General features: G+C 37.6%; 1 protein-coding gene across 6 annotated transcripts in view; it reads right to left on the bottom strand.

The window, feature by feature from the left end:
* SPTAN1 (spectrin alpha, non-erythrocytic 1) overlaps positions 1-26,439 on the bottom strand; it is a 51,203-nt gene that overhangs the window by 18,783 nt on the left and 5,981 nt on the right. For 5 of the 6 annotated variants that reach the window (XM_009286897.2, XM_019474076.1, XM_009286898.2 and 2 more), the window contains 27 exons: positions 25,969-26,208; positions 25,217-25,342; positions 22,518-22,658; positions 21,239-21,385; positions 20,481-20,614; positions 19,592-19,736; positions 19,341-19,495; positions 17,959-18,094; positions 16,956-17,057; positions 16,035-16,172; positions 15,477-15,587; positions 14,900-14,977; positions 14,567-14,722; positions 14,012-14,216; positions 13,696-13,877; positions 12,640-12,883; positions 12,198-12,320; positions 11,182-11,399; positions 10,348-10,440; positions 9,848-9,982; positions 9,173-9,321; positions 5,312-5,510; positions 3,865-3,969; positions 3,041-3,064; positions 2,662-2,697; positions 767-814; positions 55-146 (listed from right to left, as the gene is read on the bottom strand). In XM_009286897.2, the coding sequence (XP_009285172.1) occupies positions 55-146; positions 767-814; positions 2,662-2,697; positions 3,041-3,064; positions 3,865-3,969; positions 5,312-5,510; positions 9,173-9,321; positions 9,848-9,982; positions 10,348-10,440; positions 11,182-11,399; positions 12,198-12,320; positions 12,640-12,883; positions 13,696-13,877; positions 14,012-14,216; positions 14,567-14,722; positions 14,900-14,977; positions 15,477-15,587; positions 16,035-16,172; positions 16,956-17,057; positions 17,959-18,094; positions 19,341-19,495; positions 19,592-19,736; positions 20,481-20,614; positions 21,239-21,385; positions 22,518-22,658; positions 25,217-25,342; positions 25,969-26,208 (3,662 nt within the window). Of the gene's footprint in view, positions 1-54; positions 147-766; positions 815-2,661; positions 2,698-3,040; positions 3,065-3,864; positions 3,970-5,311; positions 5,511-7,765; positions 7,826-9,172; positions 9,322-9,847; positions 9,983-10,347; positions 10,441-11,181; positions 11,400-12,197; positions 12,321-12,639; positions 12,884-13,695; positions 13,878-14,011; positions 14,217-14,566; positions 14,723-14,899; positions 14,978-15,476; positions 15,588-16,034; positions 16,173-16,955; positions 17,058-17,958; positions 18,095-19,340; positions 19,496-19,591; positions 19,737-20,480; positions 20,615-21,238; positions 21,386-22,517; positions 22,659-25,216; positions 25,343-25,968; positions 26,209-26,439 lie in introns of all 6 variants that reach the window. The other variant, XM_019474077.1, reaches the window with a different exon arrangement.

Genomic DNA, 26,439 nt, shown 5'->3' with positions numbered 1-26,439 from the left:
TTACAGATGAAGAATTTTACTGAATTAAGACCAAATATGATAGAAACACCCCACCTGTGGAATCTCTGGACTTCATGAGCACTGCCCAACAGCTGGCTTCGCTCCTCTGCTAACTGCTGCAGAGACCTCCAGCGTTCATTCAGTTCCTGCAAAACAAACAAGAAATCCCACTGGTATTGCAGACCAGTTTTATAGCATTTCTGTTTAAACAAGAAACTCTCATGCTGGACCCACTGAAACTTTGTGATAGCAAATAGAAAACTTTAGTATCCAGTACCATTTTGTTCACTATGCTTATCTGCACCTTCTTCATTCTGCTGACATTTGCAAAGATGCCAACAACCCCTTCTTCATCTCCATTTTTATACTGAGAATACTGATAGCAATGCTGGAAGATTACTTTCTTTTACAGTATATAAACTTCATCAAGCAGTCAGTAAGATAAATGAAAAGTCAAGACTGGCCTTTCACTACAGGTGAAGGTTACTATGTTCTGCTTAATTCCAGAAGCATGCACAAATTCAAGTAGCCTAGTTACATAAAATCATTTTAAGGGTTTCTCCTGAGATGGAAAACCAAATGATTTTATGTATATAGTAAGATATTGATTTAACCTGAGAAGTTAGTGCTGTCTATGTCAATACTTCTTTCAATAAATTCATTCAAAAGGGTTTATAAAGAATAATGAAAGACAAAGACTATGGAAAGGGAAGGTAAAACAATGTTCTCAGCTTTTAAAATAGCTCGGAAAAAGTTGGATTATTACCTTGATTGAGTTAAAGGTTGCCACTGTGTGTACCATCAAACGTGCAGACTGTATGAAAAGGCAGAAATAAAAAAAATGTAGCATTAAAGTCAAGTCTAACCAATCAGATCCAAAATCAGACTAAAAAAACCCCTCCTTAAAAATCCATAATGAGTTGGCCCAGGTCAAAAATACAGACTTTGTAAAATACAACTCTACACAATGCAGGAAGAGACACACCCTAGATTTTAAAGGTTTCAATGAAAACTGTTTAATTCTTTAACTTTTATCTACTTCTTTATAACAGTGTTTTGAATATACTATTGTTTAAGATGAAAGAGAGAAGCAAACAGTAAGAAAATCAAGGCAAGTAAATTACAAAAGCAACTAAGAATAACTAGTTGCAATACCCAAAGTATTGTAGATCAGAGTAAGAATAGTTAGAAATTTACAAGTGAGTACTATCATGTTAGTGTAAAATTGAAACAAATAATAATAGTCTTAATAAGGACAGATGAGAGAAAATGTAAATTCAACATTCAATAAGTGAATAAAAAAAAAAAAACACAACGAACCCCTAGTCAAGGGGACAGAAAAAAAAATCATTACCCAAATGGTTTAACTCTTGGCTGAGTTTTTGGCAAAATCAGCTTAGCAGTTAATTCAGATATTTCTAGATCATCATCAAAATTGCTGAAGGCTAATTAAAAAAACGACAACCAATTCCCTCAAACATGCAATCTACTTTTCTGACAATGATGGGTTACTTGCAAAGTTCATCCCTTTGCAGATACGCACAGAGAAGAACTTATAGTTTGCTAAGTTACTATGAGACTCTTAGGATTCAACGTACATGTGTACAATCTGAAAAAAAAATTTTAAAAATCACCAATTCTTGTTGACATGGCTGCATTTTTTACAATGCTGTCAAAATACTGTATACTTATCTGGTTTTCCCACATTCACACAACTTAAAAGATGTACAAGCAGCTTTAAGCTTAAGAGGGTGGATGTAAGACATGAAACATGGGAATGAAATACTAGAGAAAAGCATGATGTTGGATAACGTCAAAAATACTCAAGATATTTTTGTGCGTCAAGCAGGCGATAGCTATTCCACTGTAATCCACTAATGAATGGAGAAAGGCTTCTTCTAACCATTGTGGAAAATGAGCTAGAGACGAATAATGGAAGAAAAAGATACTGCTATACACATACAACATATTCCTTACTAAAGGAATATTGACAGAAATGGCTTTGACTTTCAGGAATAAAAACATTTCTTTCTGCTGGCTACATAAAAAAAGAACTCATGCTAAGTGAACAGGAACTATTTTGCATCTAGTGGCCATGTAATACCTAAAAACATTGGTATAAAAACTGGAATCGGTCTTATATAGCACAAGCTCAAAACAAAACGGAGTTTCACAGCAGAGAGGGTAAAAACGGACTGTCAGCAATTTCTACTGCTAGAGCAATTCTGTTGGAAAAAACCTCTCTCAATTATTCTCATAATCATACCTGCAAATAGAAAGCTGACATAGTTACTTGACTTTGCCTAGATGGCTTTTATTTTTAAAACAAATAGTACCTATACGACATTTTTATATATTGAGAGAATCTGTATGCAAGTATATGAAGGCAAATTCCTGCTGAATGCTCAACAAGTTTTTGTAACGTGCTTGTTGAAGTAAACAAAGTGAAATGAAAGTCACTAACTCTAAATCAATACCAATCCAAACACTTGCTGAGACTATGACACCATTAAAATCACTTTGTCAACAGTCTTTAAAAAAGGGGGGGAATAAAAAAAAAAGAAAAAAGGGCACGTGAGAAGGTGTACGGTCTAAAAAAGATGATGTGCTGTATTTTTTGTTTTACTTTCCTGTTGTGTGCTACTAAGTAATGACACCTACCTTCCAAGGAGAGGCTGTCTTAGAATCAGTTTCATCCTGTTTGAAAATGTGAAGAAACAGCTTTAAATAGGAAGCAAAATCTAAAACTATCAGAATATACTAAAAATCTTTGAAAGTTCTCCATGTTCAATCCTTAACAGAGTACATCAATTTTTACAAGTATTTGCGTCGTTTGGGGTTATCCTGCTCTGCATTGATTTGTGGTGTGGGGTAAGACACTCAGGAAATCAATGGATCGAAGACAAGATAATCTTTTTATGTCCACTCAAAGTCATTATTTAGTTCCTTCATGGAAATGGACTACAATTATGGCTGAACTTCTACTTGTACATCCCAAACCTGTTATAATTGCTACACTATCTCAGCAATTAACACTTACCCTGGGCATCATACCATAGACTTCCTGCAAAGGAAAAAGTACAAAGAGAAACAACTTGTTATTTTCTAACAGAAAGAAGGTTTTTACTGTTTCTGAGACAGGGAAGATAGCAGGAGATATGCTTCCACCCTTCTTCTACAAATTGGTTACCAGCACATCATTAAGTCAAACAGTGCTCGCACAACCTAAACGTATAGCAGAAATGGGAGTTTGAGTACTCAGCCGTCTACTACAACACATCATCTCTGAACTCATAAAATAAACAAGCTGCTTCAATACTCTGTTGGCACCGGATAGAATTATTTACAGAAATAGCACAAGTATGTGAAAAGCTTGGGGGGGAGGGGGAGGAATCAGTATGTTACTAAAAAAACAAACCAGAAAACCCACAAAATCCCTCCCACTGTAAGTTGAGCTCTATTTTATTTCTCTTTTCCCCTAGCATTCTTCACCATTTTTCCTGCAAAGAAATGAAGGCTGAAATTTCAAATTTATATGAAGTAAAGCTAATGCATGGATTCTCCATGACTTTTAATGCTATTTTAAAGACTTTCCATTCCTAAAAAAAAAAGAAAAAAGCTCTAGGTGGTGTAATTTGCTATAGCACTGTTTAAAAAGAAACAATTCAAAGGGTACCCTTGTGATAGCCACGCTACAGAACAGGCATTAAGTATCTCTGGTTAGAATACCAGTATTATCAGACCAGAGAGCAAAAATGAACAGCTAGAATCTTGCAATAACAAAGTGGAAGACAACAGACAAAACAAAGGAAGAAAGCCTCCTGCTTCTCAAGAGGATTAGACTGTGTGAGAAAAAAAGTGGACCTGTTGCTGTACTGCTTGCACTTCATCTGCCATCAACCCTTCTGACTCCAGGTCATTCGCAACCTTGTTTATGTCCTTCAGACGTGACTCATTAGCTTTTAAATCCTGCACAGAACAGTAAAATATCACAGCATTAACATTCACACAAGCAAAACATGTGGAACAAGTTGGCACGCCAGGGGTGCCAAAAAGTACACGGTTTGTAAACAGCAGGAATTCAGCACACTTGACCTTTACAGTTACCAGCGAATATACAATGCGTGAGAGTCTATGCCAAGAAACCCCAGCTGCCAGTGCCAAGCATCAATGGAATAAAGAAACACACTATCCGTACACAAAGTTAATTAACAATCAGGAATGGAATACACTTTTAAACTGTCAGGTATACAACATTACCAACATGAAGATCAAAAGCTATCATCCACATTACTGCATGAATAAGCTAAAAGGCCAACTCAAAAAGTTATTTTACACTTATACGCTTCCAACCAGACTGACAGAGCTTTCTATAAAGCAGAAAGGGAACCTCGTTACAAAATTAGTAGTGGAGAACTTGCACTTAAAATTTAACAGGTGACACATTTTCATTTCAACCATCAGCTTATTTTCAAAGAACCCAAATCCAGTAACTGCTATCATCTTCTCACCTACAGCATTACATTGGCTCAAATTGTTTGTTAGCCAACTTTCAAGCTGTAAACATGACAATGTCCTCAGAACTGTTGAATCACTGTCTTTTCCAATGTATAAGGTCAGGCATCTTTTAGTGCTCAGTATCTTACCAAAGTAGACAGAATAAATATATCTGCCCAAGCAATTCTTTCACACCTCATGCAAAGGAAAAAAAAAAATTAAGTAGTGCTGCAAAAATTGGGAGAAAAAAATAAAACCAAAAGGCTACCAGCATTTTGAAGCAGAGAATTATTTTTTCATATCTTGGGAAACACTCTACAAATGGAAATGAAAATGCATCTTTCCTTTCAACAAAAAGAAAGAGGAATAGCTTAACTGAAGGTTATGCTTTACACAAAACAAAATCCCTCCAAGGGTTGGCAGGTTCTATATTTGAATGTGTTGAAAGAGTTTCAGTTCTCTGGGAGCTGTGAAGCATGTAGCAACCTGGAGACTGTAACCAAACTGAAGACTTTTGAATGTGGGATTCTCTCCATCCTCACAAAAGAGAACAAAAAAATGCATATATACCTTTTTATTTCCAACCAAAGCTATGTTTCCTTCTCAACTATCAAACTGAAGACTTTTGAAAGTGGGATTTTCTCCATCCTCACAAAACAGAACAAAAAAAATGCATATATACTTTTTTATTTCCAATCGAAGCTATGTTTCCTTCTCAACTGTGCTCAGCTATGAAAACTTATACGGACATACGAACAGAAAACCTGAGGGGAGAGACGAAAACCAACACACATTACGCAACATTACAACATACCTTCTGAAAGTCATCAAATTTCTTCTGTAGCACCTCCACCTGCTCCAGATCAGCACCCACTTCCTCATTTGTCAGTGCAGCTTCCTTCTCATTGATCCACTGTTGAAGCTCATTAGCTTCACGGAAAAGCATAAATTTTTTGCAGCTTTTTTCTAGCATGCCTTTACGTTTTTCTCCCAGCTCAAGAAGAGAGTGATACCTGGAACAAGCAGAAAAGGAAAGCAGGGGGCAGTCAGATTGAACTGAGCAGCATCACAGTAATTTACCAAGTACTGGTATCACCAAAGATGTGGGAAATCCCTGCAGCCTACACACTGTTGTTCTGCAGAATGATCTACTCGTATGTGCTTAGGTAAATGTAAACTGTACATGTTTCTCCTCTACGTGGATATGCACACCAAAATGAGATCCCCCACATGCAACACTTCACTGGGCAAAAGCAAACCCAAATCACAGGTTAGGTCAGGGTAGGCTCTTAAGCGACAGCAGCATTGCAGCGCAGGAATGACTCCATAGGGTCTCTTACTTTCTGAGAAGTATTTTCCTATAGTACATCAAGTTTGCCATCAGATTATTAAAATCTACTAGCCTCCCAGCTATTGGACATAAATGTCTTACCTAGCCATTATTCAGTGCAAAATCTGCTGAGTGTTTTAAAAAAGGTATTATTTCTTTGATAATACAACTATATTCAACTGGGAAATCCATGAAACTCATTTCACATACACCATTTTTCTATCTGTGGAATTCCCAACAACATCAGTGAAATTAGCCCTCATTTACATTAGAATAAATGCAAAGTAAAACCTCTAAAACGTTTAAATTGGTTTGAACGGGCAAAAAACCTTGAAAGACCAGCCATTTATTTAAAACCACAAGGAAACTGATGTCTCCTATTTGATACCAGGTAACCAACTAGACACAGATGATCCTACGACCTTTCCCAAGCTATTGCTGAAAAAAGCCAACGGAAGTTTTACAGTCATTGATACTGAATTACAGACCTCTTTAGCAATGCATAATGCCTGTTTTCGAAGAACCTGCATTCAGAAAAGCCACACCCTTAACACCAATTCTTACTGTTACCCTGTATTACCTATGTATATTATCGTATATTACCTACGAATATCTCGTAAGACGAGATATTCTATCTGCACCTGGATGTTTTTTTATATCCCGAATCAGATTGTGCATTGGCCTACTGCAGTGACCAACAGCAGCAACTGATTCTCGTTATTAAGCCATGAGGATATCCACTGTGATGTTATTAAATCAAATAATGTAAGACACTGCTGAGATACCTGCAGGGTCCTCAAAGAGGGAAAGGGCAGCCTTACAATGTTTTCATTTCCCACCTTGGAACACACAGGCAAATACTCAGCAATTACACCTCCCAGCTTGAAGAGTTCAATGATGTAGGATTTTCCTAACCAATAACTCAGAGGTGACAAAGTATGTTGAAGAAAATCCCTGATACCCTGGGCTGTAATGTCTATATATCAAACTGATAATCAACACTAAGTCTTTCCATGGAAGCAGAGACTCTGGGGTTTCCTGTCTATCCTGGTTTAAGGCTGGATAGAAAGGAACTAAGAATCTTTCGTATTAGGTTTGAATGGAAACATTCTAACCTGACTTGAGGAAAACACGTTTTGAAGCCTGCCCCAACTGCAGATGTTTGCCTCGGCACACAATTTTAGGTATTAAATACTTGTGAAGCTCATAAAGGATCTGGGGCAAAATTCCTTTAGAAGCAGACCTTCCCTCAAAGTTGCTTTGCAACACTTCAGAGATTAACCTGATACTTTCACTTTGGATTCTCAAGAAATATATTCTCTATGAAAAGACAGTCAGGCACAGCCAACGAACAGTATTACTTTGTATCTCCCAGCAACTTTCAAGAACATAATGCAAACTTGGTATTTTTTCCAGGAGACTTGAATACAAGTTTGAAAATTACATTAATGTTATAATTTAAAAAAATCATCCTATATAAACAAACTAATGCTTTTTGACTACCCATCATGAATGTTACTTTAACTATGATAACCCCACCCTTCCCAAACTCCAAGGTATTCATATGTGATGTAATACAAACTAATATTTCTATCTGCACCTCAGAAAATGCAAGATACGCTTTTTAAAGAAAACAGTCTAGATATCACTAAAGCCTCATTTGGTAAGCAAAATCAGCATAATGGAAAATAACATCATCAACCAATTTAGCAGCGCAGAGGTGACCAACAAGATAAGCAGCTGGCTGGATGGCTGGCTATAAAGAACACATGAAACACATACCACGACACTCATCTAAACTAAAATAATTCACATTGCAGAAATTGCTTCCTTCATGTCTCTTTGGAGCAGCTTTCCCAAAGAAAGAAACAAACAAAGGGAGAATGAACAGTGACAGTATGGAGACAGCATGGTTTAGAAAGGGCTAATCCTACTCACAGTTCTTCGACCTGTTTCATACGCAGAGATACACTGCCGACTTCCTTAGTTATGAGAGTCCTGCACAGACAGAGGGAGCACAGCAAATGCATGCAAAAAATTAGTCAGATTAACAAAAATAATGAAAGCAGCAGCTCCATCCATGGGTTGTCTGTGGTAGGAGATGGTTAAGAGTTCACATTTAAATGGAGAAAATTAGGTGTCATTCAGAAGCAAACAAAGCAAATCAGACCAGGAGTACAATTCACATAAAGAAACCTCAGCAGTACAGTTGAACTCTCTCTATAAGGTCTCCTCATTTCCTGATCATTGTGCCATGTGATTGTAAACTAAAGGGTGGTCCCCTCTCCTTGGCTCTAAAATAAAGCACCCCTGTTCTAGTTCTTAAAAGCAGCATGCAAACCCACAAAGTTACACATTATTAAAATCCTGAACAATGCGTCATAATTTTCCAGCATCCTTTCTTCTCACTGGTACAAACTTTTTTTTGTTTGGTTTTTTTGGAGGTTTTTGTGGGTGTTGGGTTTTTTTTTTTAAATTCTAGAGCTAAAGCTAGTAATTATTGCATGTCACTGTAATAACTGGTGACTCAAAACAACTGAGTGGGAAGAAATTCTCATGTAGAATGACAGTGTAGCTGTGCAAACAGATGGGAGTATGCACAAAACTTTCAGCTTTGGCTTCCAAGTGGCTTGATAAGATGAGCCAGTAGCTCACAGCTATCACCCACAGCCCTTGCTTGAACTAATCTACAACTACCATGTGCTTTAGGTCGTTACCAAGCAGCCATACAGTTTTCTCTATTTGCAATGGCACGTTTCTCTTTTAAAAAGGGGGGGAAAAAGAAGAAAGGAAAAAAAAAGAGGGTGGCACATTTTAGCCCATGTAATGGAACAAATAATGGCACCATACTTCAGGAAAAAAAAAAGTCATGAGCTAGCACTAAAGTAGTCACAGCTCCTAAGGAGGTCACCTCCAGAGGCAGCCCTATATAGGGAGGGTACTGTACTTTATGTAACCAAATTTAAGAAAGCTTTTCAAAACAGATCACACATTAAGAAATGACAACTACAAATACAAGAGCTGCTTAGGACAGATATAACTCACAAACAAGTTTAAGTTGTTAGGTACAACAACAAAAGGAACACATAAAATACTGAAGTCAGACAGCAAGTTGAGCTCTAGTGTCATGAGTTTTACAGTTAAAAAATGGGAAAAGCAACAAGAAAATCTAGAATAAGAATAAAACAACTCAATATGGTGCCCCTGGTAAAGGAGCCCCATGTTTTGCTCCAATTAATTACTCCCTAGTGTAAGAAGCATCAACCTAAACTTCTGGCATATGCGAGGCAAAGGCCAAGCCAGCAAATGCTGGATGGGTATCATATCTCATCAGTTAGATCTTACTGGTTGTCAATTTGCTCCTGTCGCAATGCTATGCTGCCTTGCTCTTCCAGGAGATTCTCTCGGGATGCAGACTGGGCAGGATCTAGTTTTTTCACATAGGCAGCTGGTACAAAGCCCTGACGGTCATTAACTTCAACCTTCCACCAGTCCTGGAAAGAAAGAAAGGAAGGGTAAAAAAACCCAAACCAAACCAAACAAACAAAAAAAAGCATCCACTATGAGGCAAGCACCAAACAAAGTATGCTGAGCAACTGAAAGTTGCAAATCAGAAGCTTCTGTTAACACAAGAAAACCACTGACGCTCACAAGTTTGCTCTTTTTATGGAGATCATTTCAAACAAACTGTCTCTTGAAGACATCTAGGTCTTACTTCCATGTCTCCTCTTGTGTTTGGTCAAAAATTCCTCAACAGTAGGGAATTAAGTTTTCTCACAGACTCATGCCCTATAGCATATGTTGTTCATCTGACTTCGAAAAGTTGGCAGCCATAGAGGAGTCAAGAGAATGAGCTGAAGAGGTATGTTAAAGTGCTGAATAGGAACATGGACTAAGTGTGCAGATTCTTTAACTTCTTTGAATGCTCTTATTAAAAAAAAAACAAACCAAAACCGCTCCGCAGAACACACACCACCAAGTAAGCCAAGCAGCTCAGCAAACCAGACAGCAAGAGCATACCTTGTTGGTGCTGTTGAGTAAGGTGAGGACATCTCCCTTTTTCATAGTCACCTCCCGGGGACTCTTCTCTTGGTAATCATAGAGTGCCAGAACAAGCTCTTTTCCAGTTTCATCATCTGTGGGAGCAACTTGTTGCTAACAAAGGAGCACAAGAAAAATGAGTTGTTTATTACAATCAATGTAGTTGTCCTAAAAAATATTTCAGCCTTAGTTAAAGCTACTGTAGTGCCTTAAAATGATTCTTGTTGAAATAAATGTAATGCAGATAGACTTATTTTAGGTGCTGTCTGGGCTCAAACCTTGAAAACCACCACATTATACTGTTTTTTTCCAATGCAACACTGCTGCCTGTTACGATTATAAAAACAGACCACTAAATTTTTTGAGAAAATAAAGTACAGTCTGCAGTAAGATCTCAAAAACAAAAACTGTTATTAAGCCTTGTCTTTACCTTCTGCTGACCCAAGAATTTTAGCAACATGATCAGCATCTTTCCTTACCCTGCATGACTGGGCCTGTTCCCTTAACGCCTGTATGCTACTGCCGTAAGCAGAAAGATCAGACATCAAAGCTTCATGTTTCTTCAGAAGAGCCTGAAAGCAAATGATAAAAACATGTACACCTAGCCATTTTACAAGTATTACTCTGCTTAAAATATATACTTTGCTCCATACACAGGGAATGTGGGTTCTTCAGAGCTGCCAGTCTTGTGACTCTCATGAGAATAACTGCTTCTATTTATTCACAGGCTAGATAGTAGTCCAAATGCTTCTTGTGCTTTTTCTCTACCTTATCTCAGAGACATTCTTTTGTTCTGACCAGGAATACCAGTATCACTCTGGAAATAGTGTTAAGTTTGAAAGTATGCCTTTAAACTGCACTTCATTTTGATGAAATGTCAGTCAGCAGTGTTTGGGATGTAGTGTTTGACCGCAGAACGATACTAGTAAAGTAACTCTAGACAAAAAATTACTTCCAGACCAATGAACTACTGAAAACCAGACTCATACTGAAATGCAACATCACATGAGGAATTTGCTGGTATTAGTCTCATTATACTTTACAAAAAAAACACCCTATGAAAGAGTGAATACAAATGTGAAGTTTCCTTGCAGTTGGTTTAATATACTGAACAGCAAAATTTCACGCGCATTAACTAAGACACAGGAAAAACTGTCATCTTTTGACTCCGAGCCAAAATTCAGCTTGATACAAGAATTTTCTGCCTTTTTTCTTAAGAATCCTGAAATTAGCAGAACTCCTTATTTTTTTTACTGCTGGACAAATCCTCGCTGTGTTTATGCAAAACTGATTCACACAACAATCTCAAATACCTCAGCAGAGTCTTCATCTTTTCCATAGTCTGTGCTGCCTACAATAGGCTCCTTTTCCCTCATCCAGGATTCTGCCTCATTAGCATCAGCAAAATACTGCTGAGCTTGCAGGGAATCCTCTAGGTCTTGTCGACGCTGAGATGCTTTAGCTTTCAGAGAGTCCCATTTTTGGTTCAGCTCGTTCAATTTGATTTTCACATCCTCAGCTGCAAAATGTCCTAGGTAACAAAAAGAGAGGGAACTGAAGGACTTAAGGAGACATAAATAATACACATGGAAAGATTACTTGTACTTCTCAAAAGTCACAGAAATTGGACCTGTTTAAACCTACGTAGCCTATTCTGACTAGAATAATGAAAGCACAACTCAGCTTGTCCTTTTGCCTCAGACTGGAAAACACTGTACCTGTCAATCAAACTGTACTAGGAATATTTGAATCATGAACAAAACAAGACACATCATAACATTTCTTCTCAACGATGAAACAGGAAAGGTCACCTCTTTCCAGTGGCAGAGTTTTGACGACAGACAAATATTATTTCAGACCTGCAATCTGAATCCTGGAATCAGGGAATTTTTTTTTTTTTAGCATTCTGGTGTTAAGAACACCCAGTCAGAAATAAAGGTACATATTTATCTAAAAGCAGGAATGACTCTTACTGTCTTTGTGGAGGATCATCTCTCACATCATGATTATGCATCTCAGATACAAGCCTTTAATAGATTTAAAAATGGAGACTAAATATCATAGGCACAAAGCTGTTGAATACAGGGCTCATATGTGTTTGTCAAGAGCAAATGGAGATCTGTGAAAATCACGACAGGTTCCCATCAAGGAATCTGTTTTTATTTTCAGGTGAAAGAATGACTAGAAGTTCATCTTGCTAGCAGGTACCTGTCTATTGCCTGGATAAAAACAGTCAGTGATTCTTAATTGTACAGGGCCAGAGAACAAAGTCCAGCACAAAGACTTGGATTTCTGAAAGAGGATGAGTTAAGAAAACATTGAGACGTACCCTCTTCCACCATAGCATTTCCCTTCTGTGTGACTGCTTTAATGCGGGGCTCATGGCCTGCAATTTCTGCCTGCAAAGCCTGGTGCTTCTTTAGCAGATTCTGAACACCAATTAAGTCCTTGCCTGAAAGATATAAAATAGTTAATCAGCTAATTTAGAGTCGCTAGACCACACAAAAATTTCAAGGAAGCTGCAACCAGTGCTAGACAAACTTGCAGAATAAGTACTATCACAACGAAGACAGAGCACTATGAAAACTAAGTTACCCATTGGAACTGCAGAAGTAACATAACAGTTAAAGAACGATGGGTGACAGCAAATATGTAAATCCAGGCAATGTTAATAAACATATCAGAAATTTCCATGTAATGTTCCATAAAAAGACAAGTTATAACAGAGCAATTCTGACATCTAAATCTTGGAGATACCAGGATGGACCAACCTCGGTTTGTTGAAGCTGCAATAGGTTCTTTTTCCCTAATCCAGGTTTCTTCATCCTCAATGTCACGGAAAAGCTGCTGCAGGCGAAGAGAATCTGCAAGTTTCTGCTTGCGAGCTACCATAGGATCCTTTAGAGCTTCATAACGAGCTACTAAAGCTTCTTGTTTCTTCTTGATATTGTCAGCATCAAAGTGCCCAGCATCTTGGAACTGGCGTGCCTGGATGGTAATGCCATCTATACGATCCTAAAATTAATTCAGCAATAGCATTATCTCAGAATCTCTGTAAGATGGCTGCAAGTGACTGAAAACATTTGAAGAGTATTTTCAGGTCTTAGCTAATAAGTTATGTTGTGACAGGAGAAGAGAACCTCAGCTGCAATAATTCTGGTAATAATTATGTCCCAGATAATACTTAACACATTATGTAAGTGTAATTGGTTTTAATCTGTCAATTTAATAAAATAAAGATTTCTGAAATTACATTAACTTTACAGATGTGCTACTCTAGATGAACCACTTCTCAATTGTTAACAACTGATAATTCCAGTTGTGGGAACCCAGAATTTGTTGATTTCCTTACTGTGGATTTAATCTCCCTAAAGATCACTTGCAAACGTAGGAACCATTTGCTGTAAAGTTCTATATTTAAAAACTGATCTGTTCTTCCTCCCCTCCCATTTCTTAGAGCTATATGAAAACAAACTGAACAAGAACAAGCTGTTCGCAAATGGAGCGTCTAAGGGGAATTATTTCCTATAAAAAGCACAGCACATCTTTTTAAGTTGGTATTCACAGCACAAAACAATGCTGTGCTGTCAGCAGGTCACAGTATGGAATCATTTTACTTTTTCAAAAAGCTAATTTTGTCAAATTCATGAAGATACTGTTCTTAGAGACATACAATTTACATTTCAGTTCAAAATTATTTCTGATAAATAAACTGTAAAGCCCAAGGCTACAAAAGTTATGAAAATACAGACCTGCTAAGGTCTCTGGAGTGAATACTTTTGAGTAGGCAGATCTGAAAGGGCAGGAAGAAAAATTATTTCCCTTACCTGATGGGCAGCAACATCTGCCTCTAGCAGGGCATGTTTCTTCTGAAGATTCTGAACATTAGTAAGATCTTTTCCATAATCATCAGAAGCCAAGTGTCCCTCTACTTCATACAGCCACAGCTCAATGTCTTCCACATTGCGATTAAACTGCTGCTGTTGATTGGCTTCACGCAATTTTATACCTGACCGAGACAGAGTGGCAAGAGGAAAAGAGAAGATGACTTAAGTTTTCCACTTCATTTAACTTACTTCCTGTCTTCTTCTGGCTAAACTCTCTAGAAAAAGAATTGCCCCTATTCTTCTGAGCAAGTCGTACCTTTGAGCTCAGTGGCCTCCAGAAGTTTTTTCCACAAGCTGATAACTTCATTCATGCGAGCTGCCACTTCATCAGATGCATAGTGATTGACATCAATCAACTTCTGGCCAGCTTTCTCCAGTGCATCAATACGACTCTGATTAGCAGAAAGCTCTGCTTCAAAAGCCTGATGTTTCTGAACTTTACCTTGCAAGTTTGATGGATCCTATAGATGAAGAAAGAAGAACCACCTTTCAATCCAAAATTAGTACATATAGGTCTCTGAAGAATTTTTAAAATTAGACTACATTCATAGACATGCCAAGATGTCACAAGAGGATTTGGTGCCAAAAATGCGCCTTTGAAATCAGAACACTTAAGCTATTGAATAAGCATGATTACAGCATGATAGGAAAATCCCCCTTGGGGTCGGGGAGAAATTGCAATTCCTCCTGTTGCCATTAATACTGCCTACTATCAGCAACATTTTGGCTGACACTGCTACATACTATTAGAGTGATTACATTAAGCCTGGTATTGCCTTAAAATTACTCTAACGTTTGCCTTTGTGTTTACCTTGTATGCCTCATCTGTTGCAGTTTTCATTTTTTCATTAACCCAACTCTTTAGCTCATCAGAGTCTCGGAAAAACTGCTGCAGATGGAAAGAATCTGCAAGTTGAGCACGGCGGTACATAGCTCTTTCATGAAGGGCATTTCGGCGGCTCAGCAGCTTGGAAAAAAAAAAAAGTAAAGGTTTTTAAATTCTTCAAGCTTGTAAGAACCACCACTGTATCTGTACTTTTGGGAGAGCTCTGCTGACTTATCCTGTATGGCAGTCATACTATTTAAAATAATAAAGCAGAACATGATTTAAAGTCTACAGTCCAAATCTATTTAAGATACTTACAGCATCTCTGCGTGTAGCAACATCATCCATGGCATAATGGTTATTCTGAATCAATTTAGTAGCAAACTCATCTAATGCCTAAAGAGAAAACAGTTTTCCATTTACTTGGTGTAATAAAAATTGTTTGTGCAAGTTTACTTAGTAGATTAACACTCAAAATTTTATCACACTAAAACTAACAGAAAGCCATTAAACACTCAAAATTTTATCACACTAAAACTAGCAGAAAGCCATTAAGATAGCTATTGTTACACCCTTTTTTATCTGTACCATCATCTTACATGTGGAAGAGTGCAGATTTTTGACAAATCTTCATCCACATGTGTGCTGGCATGATATGCAAGCACTGGGTTACTCAGCTCTCTGAGGCAGCAATCAAGCCCTATCCCATCTTTTCCACTATTTTCAATTTTAGAGACAATACACAGAGATAATACATCCCACATATCAGTGGATCATTCTGTGGAGCAAACCCCATCCTTCTCAGTCATCCTCCAGCAGCGTCTCCTCCCCAGCCAACAAATTCACTTGTTTTATTTCTTCCCCATTTAGTGATCACCTAATGTAAATGTCTTACTGTGATTTTCTCCTCTTGGGCACTTAGGGATTTCTCAAAGTCTTCATGCTTCTTTAGAAGAGCCTCCACACTATCCAGAGAATCACCAAGGTCTTCATTCAGCAGAAATGCCTAAAGTAAGGAAACAAACACATTTTTATGTTTCCACGCTCAGCTGCCCTAAATCAACTCAAGCATGGCCAGTGACATTTCTTACCATATGATATTATTGAAAGGTAAAGGACGATATACTGGAACGGTGTTCCCTGGACACCTCTAACAGCCAAAGGTTCTGAATAATTCTTTTTAGCTTCTTATTCAAACAGCATTTTACAAGAGTTAACACACATAGAAGCAATCTCAAGCCACCCTGTCACAACTAATAGCTTCAGCATTAGATGGAAACAGTCATTGTAGCAGCTTGGCAGTCAGATAAATAACTCTGCACAGCACCCTGCTCACTAGTGCATGTTTAGTGGTAGTCACTGCCACTAGTAAATACCAATTGTTTAAGTCTACAGAAGACTTGCCAGAAATGAAAATCAACCATATCTGGAGAGTTCAAAGGTATGCACTCACTTCTTGTTTGCTCATCCAGTTGTCAACTTGTTCAGTATCTCTGTAGAAAAGCTGCAGGTCCATGCACTGTTCGTACTGTTGCCTGCGAAGCTCCCATAGTTCTAGCAAGGCAGATCTTTCATCCGAGAGGATGGTCAGCTAATGGATTGGGAAGAGGAATATATAATAATTCTATTTAACAGTCTGGTTCATTTCCATCTCAATGTAAAATCAAGTTGTGACTCTAAAAAAGTGGTTAACACTGGACTGAAAGTGACCTCCTGTGTAAAGAATCATTCTCCTGTTACTGACATCATCATCCTCATATAGGGCAAGCCTTTTCTCAGCTTATCAAGTTTGAGTAGTGGCTACAACCTTCTGACTGAAGTCAGAAACCTCTCCTTTTCCAAATTAAATCTACAGAGGTATTTAATGGACAACCGCTCTTTTTGACTGCAGACCTATTTGCAAAAGAAGTTCTTCAGCAAACCATCCTGTGCTCTCAGCCTCTGAAATCTCTTTGGCTCACTCTCACTTATGGCATTTGAACTGTCTGATTGGCCAATGTTTCAATATGCAGCCTTCATGAGAGGCCCCATTAGTTCGAAAACCAAAACGTAGAAATACTAAATATTTACTGACACTTCTGATAGCAAACCTAAACTTAGATAAACAGATAACACATTTTTCTTTTGGAGGAAAGATATACTAATAGTTCCTAGAAGACAGTACTAACAGTCCTAATAGTTCCTACTAATAGATAGGCAGAAGCTGTCAGTTTGAGAATGAAAAGCGCACATTACTTAAATACATTAAAAAAGCCCTGTAACCTAGAGGGATGATACTTTGCAGCTTACGATCTTAACAAGAAATTAACTTTTAAATTAAGGGACACAGAAGAAAGAGACAAAATTCTTCTAGGAGCTCTTGCTCTCAACTCACCTTTTCTTTAACTTCATCAGAAGCATAGTGCCCAGCAGCAAGCAAAGCCTGGCCAGACTCATCAGCAGATTTGAAGCTATCTTCATGGGCATCAATTTCTCCCTATGAAAGGGGACGTGAATAAGCTGTTACCAAAATTTATCTTAGAATAGAATGTCAGAATATGAAAACTGCTATTGAAAATAACAGAGACAACAGTCTGGACGCCTGAATGATAAACATTCAACTATCTTTAAATATATTACACTTAACATGAAAACTGGAATGAAATGTATTACCTTACAATGCAGATAAGGTAAGTATAAATTCACATGTTAAAATGAAACTAAAGGTTGGTTTTAAGCTGCGCTCTTTCTGCTTACTTATAGCAATTCCTCATGATGGAGAACGAAAACAGTCGTTAGTCCAACTGATTGCTATCAGGTCTAATTATTTTTTATAAAAATATTATCATAAGCATTCTTTCTTACTTATTCATGTATATCTACTATCAAGACAAAGTAAAAAAACTGCTATTGAAAATAACAGAGACAACAGTCTGGACGCCTGAATGATAAACATTCAACTATCTTTAAATATATTACACTTAACATGAAAACTGGAATGAAATGTATTACCTTACAATGCAGATAAGGTAAGTATAAATTCACATGTTAAAATGAAACTAAAGGTTGGTTTTAAGCTGCGCTCTTTCTGCTTACTTATAGCAATTCCTCATGATGGAGAACGAAAACAGTCGTTAGTCCAACTGATTGCTATCAGGTCTAATTATTTTTTATAAAAATATTATCATAAGCATTCTTTCTTACTTATTCATGTATATCTACTATCAAGAAACAAAGTAAAAATATTAAATCAGGACAGCAATCTAGTACTGTGTTAGTTGCATGATCAAAGGATTCTAGTGATACAACATCAGCAGTTCTGACTCAGAGACTTGTGTTAGACATACAAATCCGTTGTTGAGGGTCGCTGACTGGATTTGGCTGTATAACCATTATACCTTATGTTCCTGATGTCTATCTAGAAGGGCTTCTGCTCCAGCCACATCATTGGCAAGTTCATCAGCATTTATCAGAGCCTTCATCTCTGTCACCCAGCTGGTGAGGTCTCGGAAGTCCGCAAGAAAGCGCTGCAGCCTTAGGAAAGCAAAAGAAAAAACAGTTGGGAATGATTTGTTTGCATAGTTTCTCCATCCTTACCCCAAAGAAAGGGTTACAAACATAAAAGCTGTTCCTCAGACAGAAACAAAATAAGACAATACCAAAATGCAATCAGAACACTAAATAACTAAATATGCTCTCAATCAAAAAACCAAACCTTTTAAAGTTAGGAAAATGCTAGGTTCAAAATCAATTTCTCTAAGACATATTTTGTATGTAACTTACATTGAAAGCAAAAGGAATATTCCCAACTACAAGCCTGTATGTCAAAGAGAACAGAAATCAAAAGATAGTTCTCAAGTAAAGTGTTTCAAGATAGCCCAGGGGACTGCTTCTGTCACAACCATAACACAGTGTGTGTGGTGGTGGGGGAGAACTGACAGAAAGTTTCAACTGCACACCCTCAGCCTTAAAACAACATGCAAACAAATTCTCAGATTCCTTTCAGCATGCCTTTACAGTTCTTGCCTTTGGCACGCGCTTAACACTTATCAGCAAAAGTGATCAGATTCTGTTTCCCTTTTAAATTTGCTGTTAATTGATCTGAAGAGATTATGACAGGGAAAGCAAAGGAAAAATGATTACTTGTGTGGGTCTCCACCACCATAAATCTTACATCATGGGAGGGAACAAACAGCAGAAAAATAAAACCAGAAAGGATGTAAACTAACCACCATATTGGGATAAGTTTCTTTTTAGTACGGCTCCTCAATAGTGATCTAACAGATTATGTTTCATAGACGACCAGGCTAGTACAGAAACAAAACAACTATCACAGAAACAGGTACTTCATTTAGTCTATACCATAATATACCATACTTCAGTCTTCACAGAGAATCATAAAGACTCCATAGTGAACAGATTTGTAATATATGTATTAAAAAAAAACCACCAAAACTAAAACATAGTCAGATAATGTACTTCAAAATGCAGATACCAACTCAAGATGGGAAAAAAAGCAAATGTCCTAAACCATCAAGGTGTCTATTTTCATAATTGATCCACATCCAGAGAATGACCAAAAGCTAGAAGTATTTATTTATCATATTTCTTTTACTATAAGAAGTTATTGTAAAATATAATTTGGTGAACAAGACTGCTTCTGAAAACACGAGAATCATTCAAAAATTTTGGAAACAGCATCCCTTTCTTCTCCTCCCGAGAGCCCTCTGTCAAATTTGAATAAGGAAGAAAGGTCATTTCAGCATTATAGTATTCCTACCTGTAGGAGTCATTAAGGCGAGCATGCCTCTCTGCTGCCAGAGTTCGTATCTGTTCCCAGTTGGCAATCAGCTCCTCCCGTTTCACTTGAATTTGAGAAGCATTTATTGGGTGAGACTCCTGCAAACGGTCAGCTTCTGCACAAAGGGCCTTAACCTAAACCCAGTCACAAACAGTGAGTAAGCTTCTAGCCTTTTACAAGCAGGTTACCTCATTTAAATGGTGTAGGTAAAATGCATCTCTTATGGGTACCTTATCTTCCAGAGCTGCCAGATCTCTTTCCAGGCCTTCATGCTTACGCAATAAAGCCTGCACACTGGCTAAGTCTCTGCCAAAATCGTCGGAGGCCATCAACTGCCCTTTCTCCTTAATCCAGCTGATTGTTTCATCCACATCCCTTCAAAACAAAGCACAAATTGAAAGCAGTTTATCTTGTACGGAAAAAGGAAGAAAGCAGGATGTTTTCCTGTATGTATGCCAGATGTACTGGCATACAAACCCATACACATAAACACTGCAACCAACTACAATCATCCTTTTTAAAAAAACCAAAACCAACAAATCAATAAACCACCTAAAAAAAGACACTTTTTTTTTTTAAATCTCAAAAAAACCTTGAAGCGTACTGATAGGCCATTCTTCAGATGGTGTCACCAGATGCGAACCAGGAATTATAGCACCACTGAGCACCATCATCTAGTAGGTCCATTTTCCTCTCCGGACCCTTCTCCAACTTAATTACAGCAAATCTCAAAATGCTGTAGATGGAGATGAGGATGGAAAGACACTGCTCAAAGACCCCCAGAACAACTGGACTGACATCCATCTGACAACAAAAACCCACCCCTTTTAAGGCTCATCTAGGACAGAATTGGGGGGAAAAGCCCTCAGAGGAAAGGGAAGCAAAGCTGCCATTAGCAAGAATGAACAAAACTGCCAAGTGTTGAAAAGCTAAATCAGAATGACTATTCTAAGGTAATTCTAGAACATAAGGTCCTCATTCAACAAGTCACGAGGAAGAGCAGAGCAAAAATGTAACAGACAACAGTAGCTCTTCTCGTAATACTGTATGCAGCTGAATGCATCACTAAACATGCACACAAATGTTACATCACTTCAGCAGATCCAGCCAAGATCATACCTGTTGAAGCGCTGAACTTCAGCTGCCCCAAAGAGTTTTCCTTGCCTCTGAAGGGCAAGCCCCTTAAGACGCTGCCAGCTTGCATTTACTTCATCCTGTTTGGACTTTATCAGTTCCTCTTCAGGGTGTTGTTCCTAGTGAGCAAAGGAAAAATGCTGTTTTCATGTGTTCTGTGATTTTACATTCTTTGACAAAACCTCAAACCACCACTGTTTTTCAAGAGATCAATTTATAATAACTGTACTTTCCAGATGATCACTCAATTTGATAGTTTTCCTGAAACCTCACTGTATAAACATTCAAAATTCTTGCAGTAGTTTAAGTTTCCCTATGCACTAATCAGTCAACGGGAAGAGAGCTGTAAACAGCTTTTTTTCCTGGAATGCAATACTTCCTGCCCTGTCTCCATCCTTGATCAAGCCCCAGATGACATACCAGAAGAGAATATATATTAATCCTGGTTGTCCAAGGGAAATAAATTTAACCCCAAATAAGACAGTTTCTCTTACTAATCACTACTCTCCACATTTTCAGGAACATTCTCAGCCGGGGCAGTTACCCAAGTTGTTCAGCAGAAGAACAAGTGAATCAAATGATGACCATTTAAGATTAAGATAGCCAAGGATCTAGGCACATGAGAGTAAAACTTAAAAGATCTGCTACCAAACCAGGGGGAAAAAAGAGGAAGTTGCAGACAAAAGCTTGCTGTGTTATACCAGACTTGCCAAGAGAGATTTTCAACACACATGAATGTTTACCTGGATGAGTTTGCCAGCAAACTGGTTCACTTCATTTACTCTTTCCTCATGAGCTGCAAGGTCTGTCTGGAACTCTTCAAACTTCTTTTGCAAAACCTCAACGTGCTCTAAGTCCTGCCCAAGCTCTTCCGAGGTCACTATTGCTTCCTAGCACATTGAGGGGGAAAAAAAAAACACACCTCAATTTCAGTATAACCTATGGGAAACCACTACTAGAAATCAGGAAGCAAACTATCCTAATTTTGAATAGGTCAAAGATAGTTACAATCACGGTGTTTAAAGTCAGATTTAAAACTACAACATTTCCTCCTTTAAACTCCACTCCCCCCCCAACATCTTTCCATTATTGCAGAAAACATGCAAGATCACCAAGGGTGTTATTTTTTCATCTTGCTTGCTCTTATTCATTTTTCAAGTTATTGCATATAATCAATTCTACTATGATAAGTTTTCTCTTCTGTGCACGATGATCACTATTACAACAACCTGAATTACTGAAAGAAAATACGCACAGAAAAAGCATACTTTTAAAACTAAAAAATAATTGCCCATGCTATTTCGGAGTACACACAGTGACTAGAATTTGTTTACGAGCATTTGCTGTAGGCTTCTGATGCAAGATTTCTTTATGAAAAGTGCACTGTCATATTCAGTAACAGTTATGCAGGGTTTATAGTTTGAACCCACAGTGACACAAAATAGCAAACCATCATTAAGAAAACCTATATGATCATTTTGTGGCTTTTTTCTTTGATAGTGTGGTTTGTGGTCTGTTTCCTCAGAGTTCAAAGAATCAAGAGCCAACAGTTCTCTTGCAGCAAATGTCCTTACAATGTATATCTAAAGATATTCCAATCATTAAGTAATTATGTACACACCGCTTGCTGGTTAGGCTGGCTACTTTCTATAACAGATCATTTAGAATATTTATAAAAAGCATGTTGTAGATTTCCCTTACAGGAAACTTGATTTGATGACTATGAGAAATATGAAGGTCTCCTCAAAGCAAAGAAAGAATTGATTATGTTTAACTATGCTCTCCAACATGCAGGCTTCCTCCCTTCGTCTAGTACCTTTTTTTTGTGGCTGCAAAAGAAGAAATAGTAGTCTGCATACCTACTGCTTATACAGTATGAATAACCTAAATAAAACATATAGGTGCCTTTAAAAGCTCTCTGTGACTACCTCAACTCCAGCAACTCTATATTGACAGAAAATTTCCACACAAACACGTCACATTTCCCATGAAGAACAAAGTAAAGGCAGGTCATAATTATACCTTGTCATTGATCCAGTCCAAGACATCTTCACATTCCCGTAAGTATTGCACCAGCTTCTGTGCTTGCAACAATTTGACTCCCTTCTCTCTCATCTTTTCCAACAGCAATTCCCATAGCCGGTGCAGCTCCTGCAGCCGAGTCTAGAACAATAGGATGTTGTTACTAAAATCCTGTATCAGAGAAGATTAGATTTATTCCCTTCCTGATCTTAACAGAAGATTTTTCTCCCCCGAAGTTGTACATTGCAAACCTTACTTTAGACAAAAGGTGGACAAACCTTGTAACAGTTTCATCTCCAGTCATTAGTTTTCAAATGATGTAAAGTGATGTAACAACACAAAATTAGAAATCACTGAACTGAGTATTTAAACTCGTTATTAATTAATGAAGCTATCAAATAGTTATGTTTACGTAACTGTGAGGTAAACATTTTGAGATAAAATTTCATTTAAATTCTATGCTAGTGTGAAGTCAGACCAAAAATTTGCTGCTGTCCCCTTCAAATGTCTAGTCTTTTACATGGAAGTCAACTCCCAATAAGTGAATCTCAACTTCATTTTGGAATTTATTTTTATTTGAGACCACACATTTTGTTTTAAGTCAAACTTGTGCCACTTTACAGTATTTTAACAATTTCTCTTAGCACTAGTCAGTTAATATATTTAGCCAACATTGTTAAGTAACATAATACTGAAATACTAGGAGCAGTTACTAGTTTTAATATTGAGTCTCTCTCTGGCTGCACTCTGCCTTTCAAAACTGTCGGGAGCAACCATAAATTTTATGAACAATTAAAAGAAAAACCACACTCCCACACAGAAACACAACTTGCAAAACAGGAAAGTATCTGCTCCACCCATATCTATAACGCTTTGCTCATCGAGATCTGAAACTTGAAAGTCACGCTAGAGAAGCTTTTGAACATCTAGCATGGGTGGATACCCATTTAACCCATTCAGAAAGTTCAGTTAGGTAGGTTTCAAGGGAAGAAAGAGCTCACACAACTATTTCCTAGCACTGCCCAAAAGGATAGTGCAAATCGTCAACCAAGGAAGAAAGAAGACATTGCAAAAAGAAGTTGCACTGCACAGCCAAAAGTTTCACCTACTCGTATGTGGAACCCAACTTGGGTAGCCGTTACTATTGGGCGCTGGGCAGTCCGGTATGGCGTGAAAGACTGAAGCATTAAAGGGCAAATTACCACTCCAAACAGAACACAAATAACAACTTACACTGAGCGGCTAACACACGGTATTATTTAAGATCACCCAACTGCAAAGTGGCTTGTTTTGGGGTTTTTTCCCCCTATTTGTGGTAAAGATTATACGATCACAATGAGATTTCTAAAATAATCCTTACCTTAGGAGTTTTTATTATATAATGTATAAAAAAAAAAAAATCTGCTTTTCTTAGTCAATATCTTTTCTTAGTTACAATGAAAGGTAACATTGAACATACCAGTTAAGTTGTGATAATCACTGCAAAAATATCACAAGAGTTCTTCTTTTGAGAAGTTATAACAGCTCACATCCAAATCCTTATAAAGGAAAAAGCTTTAAACAACTCTAAGGAGACTTCTTTGCATTAAAGAAAAATTCAGCCATAACCGACACTGAAACAACTGAGGCCCCGAAACAGCAGATTTAACAAAGTGAGTCCTCGAGAAGAAGTTGGTATGCAGCACAAAAATAAGTGTTTACTGGTAGGGTATGTGCATGTCTGTGTGTGCACATGTGTGTGGGAATAAGAGAGAAAACACTAACATAACCAGAGAAAAAATCAGAATACATAGGAGAAGGAGTAAAAGGTAACTCTCAAGTCAAGTCATTACTTAAAATTTACAGTTTGCTCAGACTTTTTAAAACATTGATAATCACTCAAATACTGTCAAACATAAACCTATCTAGTGCAGCAGCAAAGATTTTAAAAATACATTTGTCGTTGCATTACACAGGCTGGGAGATTTAGAGAGAAAGAAAAAAACAACAGTAGATCCTCAGAAAAGGATTTGAAGAAAGCTTACTGCTTGTTATTGAGGAAGCAGCTGTCTTAAGAAATGTTCACTGCCGGATAAACAGAGCAGACAGAGCACTGTACTTGGAGCTCACAGAAAAAGCCGTGGAAAGCAAATTCAAAGAGATTCAAATGTGGGGCCAGTACAACTTAACCAGAAAGTAAAGATCACTAGAGACCCGATCTGAGCCAGAGCACATAGAAATTAGATGTCTGAAGTCTACTGGTATAGTTGCTTGTGTTACTTATAATTATTATTGCAGAAAATTAAAATGCTATATACAAGCAAAAAATGAGCGGTCAACATCCCTGACACCAGGCCTTGTGAATTTGCAGCTTCTTGATATTGTGCCATTTTGGGAAGAACCACAAGTATAATTAATCATGTGCCTTGTGAGTTTCAATACATCTTCAAATCACTGATGATTTTCCAGTCCAAGTTCCTGGACTCCACTGGCAGATAGTTCACCTCAGAACTGGATCCAAGAAGAGATATGAGCTGAGTGCTCGTGAAAGTGAAAAACATCTGTAAGCTTTACAAATACAAATTCTCTTGTGATTTCACTAATCAAATACCTGTAGAATTTTAAAATGTGTTTTAGAATATAGTTATCCGTGCAATCTGCACAAAGTGTTTAAGGAAAAGCCTGTAAGAGGGGGGAAAAAAAAAAGTTTTAAAACTCACTCTTATGGTTTCAGATGCAAAATGGCCTTCATTAATCATCTGATTTCCAGTCTCATCCAGTTTAATGATAGCCCCTGAATTGGCCTGCACCTCAGCTTCAAAGGCTTGGTGCTTCTGCAGCTTCCCCTACAAGTAAAACATCGAAGAGCATGACTGAGATTTGGTGCACAGCCTTCCTCTACATTTCCCAGCATCAAGATTTTTCTGTATTTTATGCATATTCAGTACCGACAAACAAACAATAAAGTAGCACAGTTGAAATCATAGCTGTACCATATGTTTCATGGGTGGATTCAAACATCCTAATTTTAGTTATTTCATTATTGTATTTGCTCTTGTACACTGGAGTGTTGAAACATCTGAGAACCCATCAGCTAGTTCCACCCACACAAGTTAATTTTCTACAAATGCCTTTTTTTGTGGAAGCAATAAGAGATAATTCACGTTTATTTACGGAGCCAAAGCATCCAACAAATTCTAGAATTAAGCAAAGCTGGTTTTACACTACATTGCACTGTGTAACTTTTTCTATGCTGATTTAGCATCTAATCCATTATTAGAAATATTCCAATTATATCAGCAAAGAAACCAGGCTTTTGAAGAACACTTTGCAAGGCTGCGGGTATTTGCATCCATCTTTCTTCACCACTCTCAGATCAAGTTACATTTATGCGTTTCTTCTGTCTATCCCAGTTGACCTGGTACGCCCTAATATTAATAGTACAGGAACACAAAATGGCAGTAGGACTTGCCTGTAAATTGCTTGGGTCCTTGTAGTTTTCATCAGATGCTATCTGCAGTTTCTCTTGGATCCATTTTTCAAGCTCATCTGCATCACGCTGGAAAAACTGGAATCGATAGGAATCTTCAAGTTTTTGGCGCCTTAGAGAAGATAGTTCCTTGAACCTGTGGTAACGGTCCAAAACTTGTTGACGCCTTTCTTGGATATCTTCTGCTGTTTCCAACACTTTTACACCACTCGGATCCATTTTCTGAAAGCCAAAAAAAATACATTTTGTTTGTATTATAAAACAATGGTAGGGTAGGAAGAGATCCATGAAAGAAAAGCCTGCTTTTTTAAACTCACATGTGGTTTACTTACAGTCTTACTCTGTGTGTGCAGGTATGTATAGAAAATATAAATATTATAAATATAAATATAAAAATAAAACATATATATATAAAAAACATATATAAAACCATAAATAAATAAAAGCACACTT

This window comes from Aptenodytes forsteri, unplaced genomic scaffold (assembly GCF_000699145.1).
Source record: "Aptenodytes forsteri isolate BGI_AS27 unplaced genomic scaffold, ASM69914v1 Scaffold136, whole genome shotgun sequence".
NCBI lineage: Eukaryota > Metazoa > Chordata > Aves > Sphenisciformes > Spheniscidae > Aptenodytes > Aptenodytes forsteri.
The sequence above is the reverse complement of the archived record's forward strand: the minus strand, read 5'-3'. Positions and strand labels throughout refer to the sequence as shown.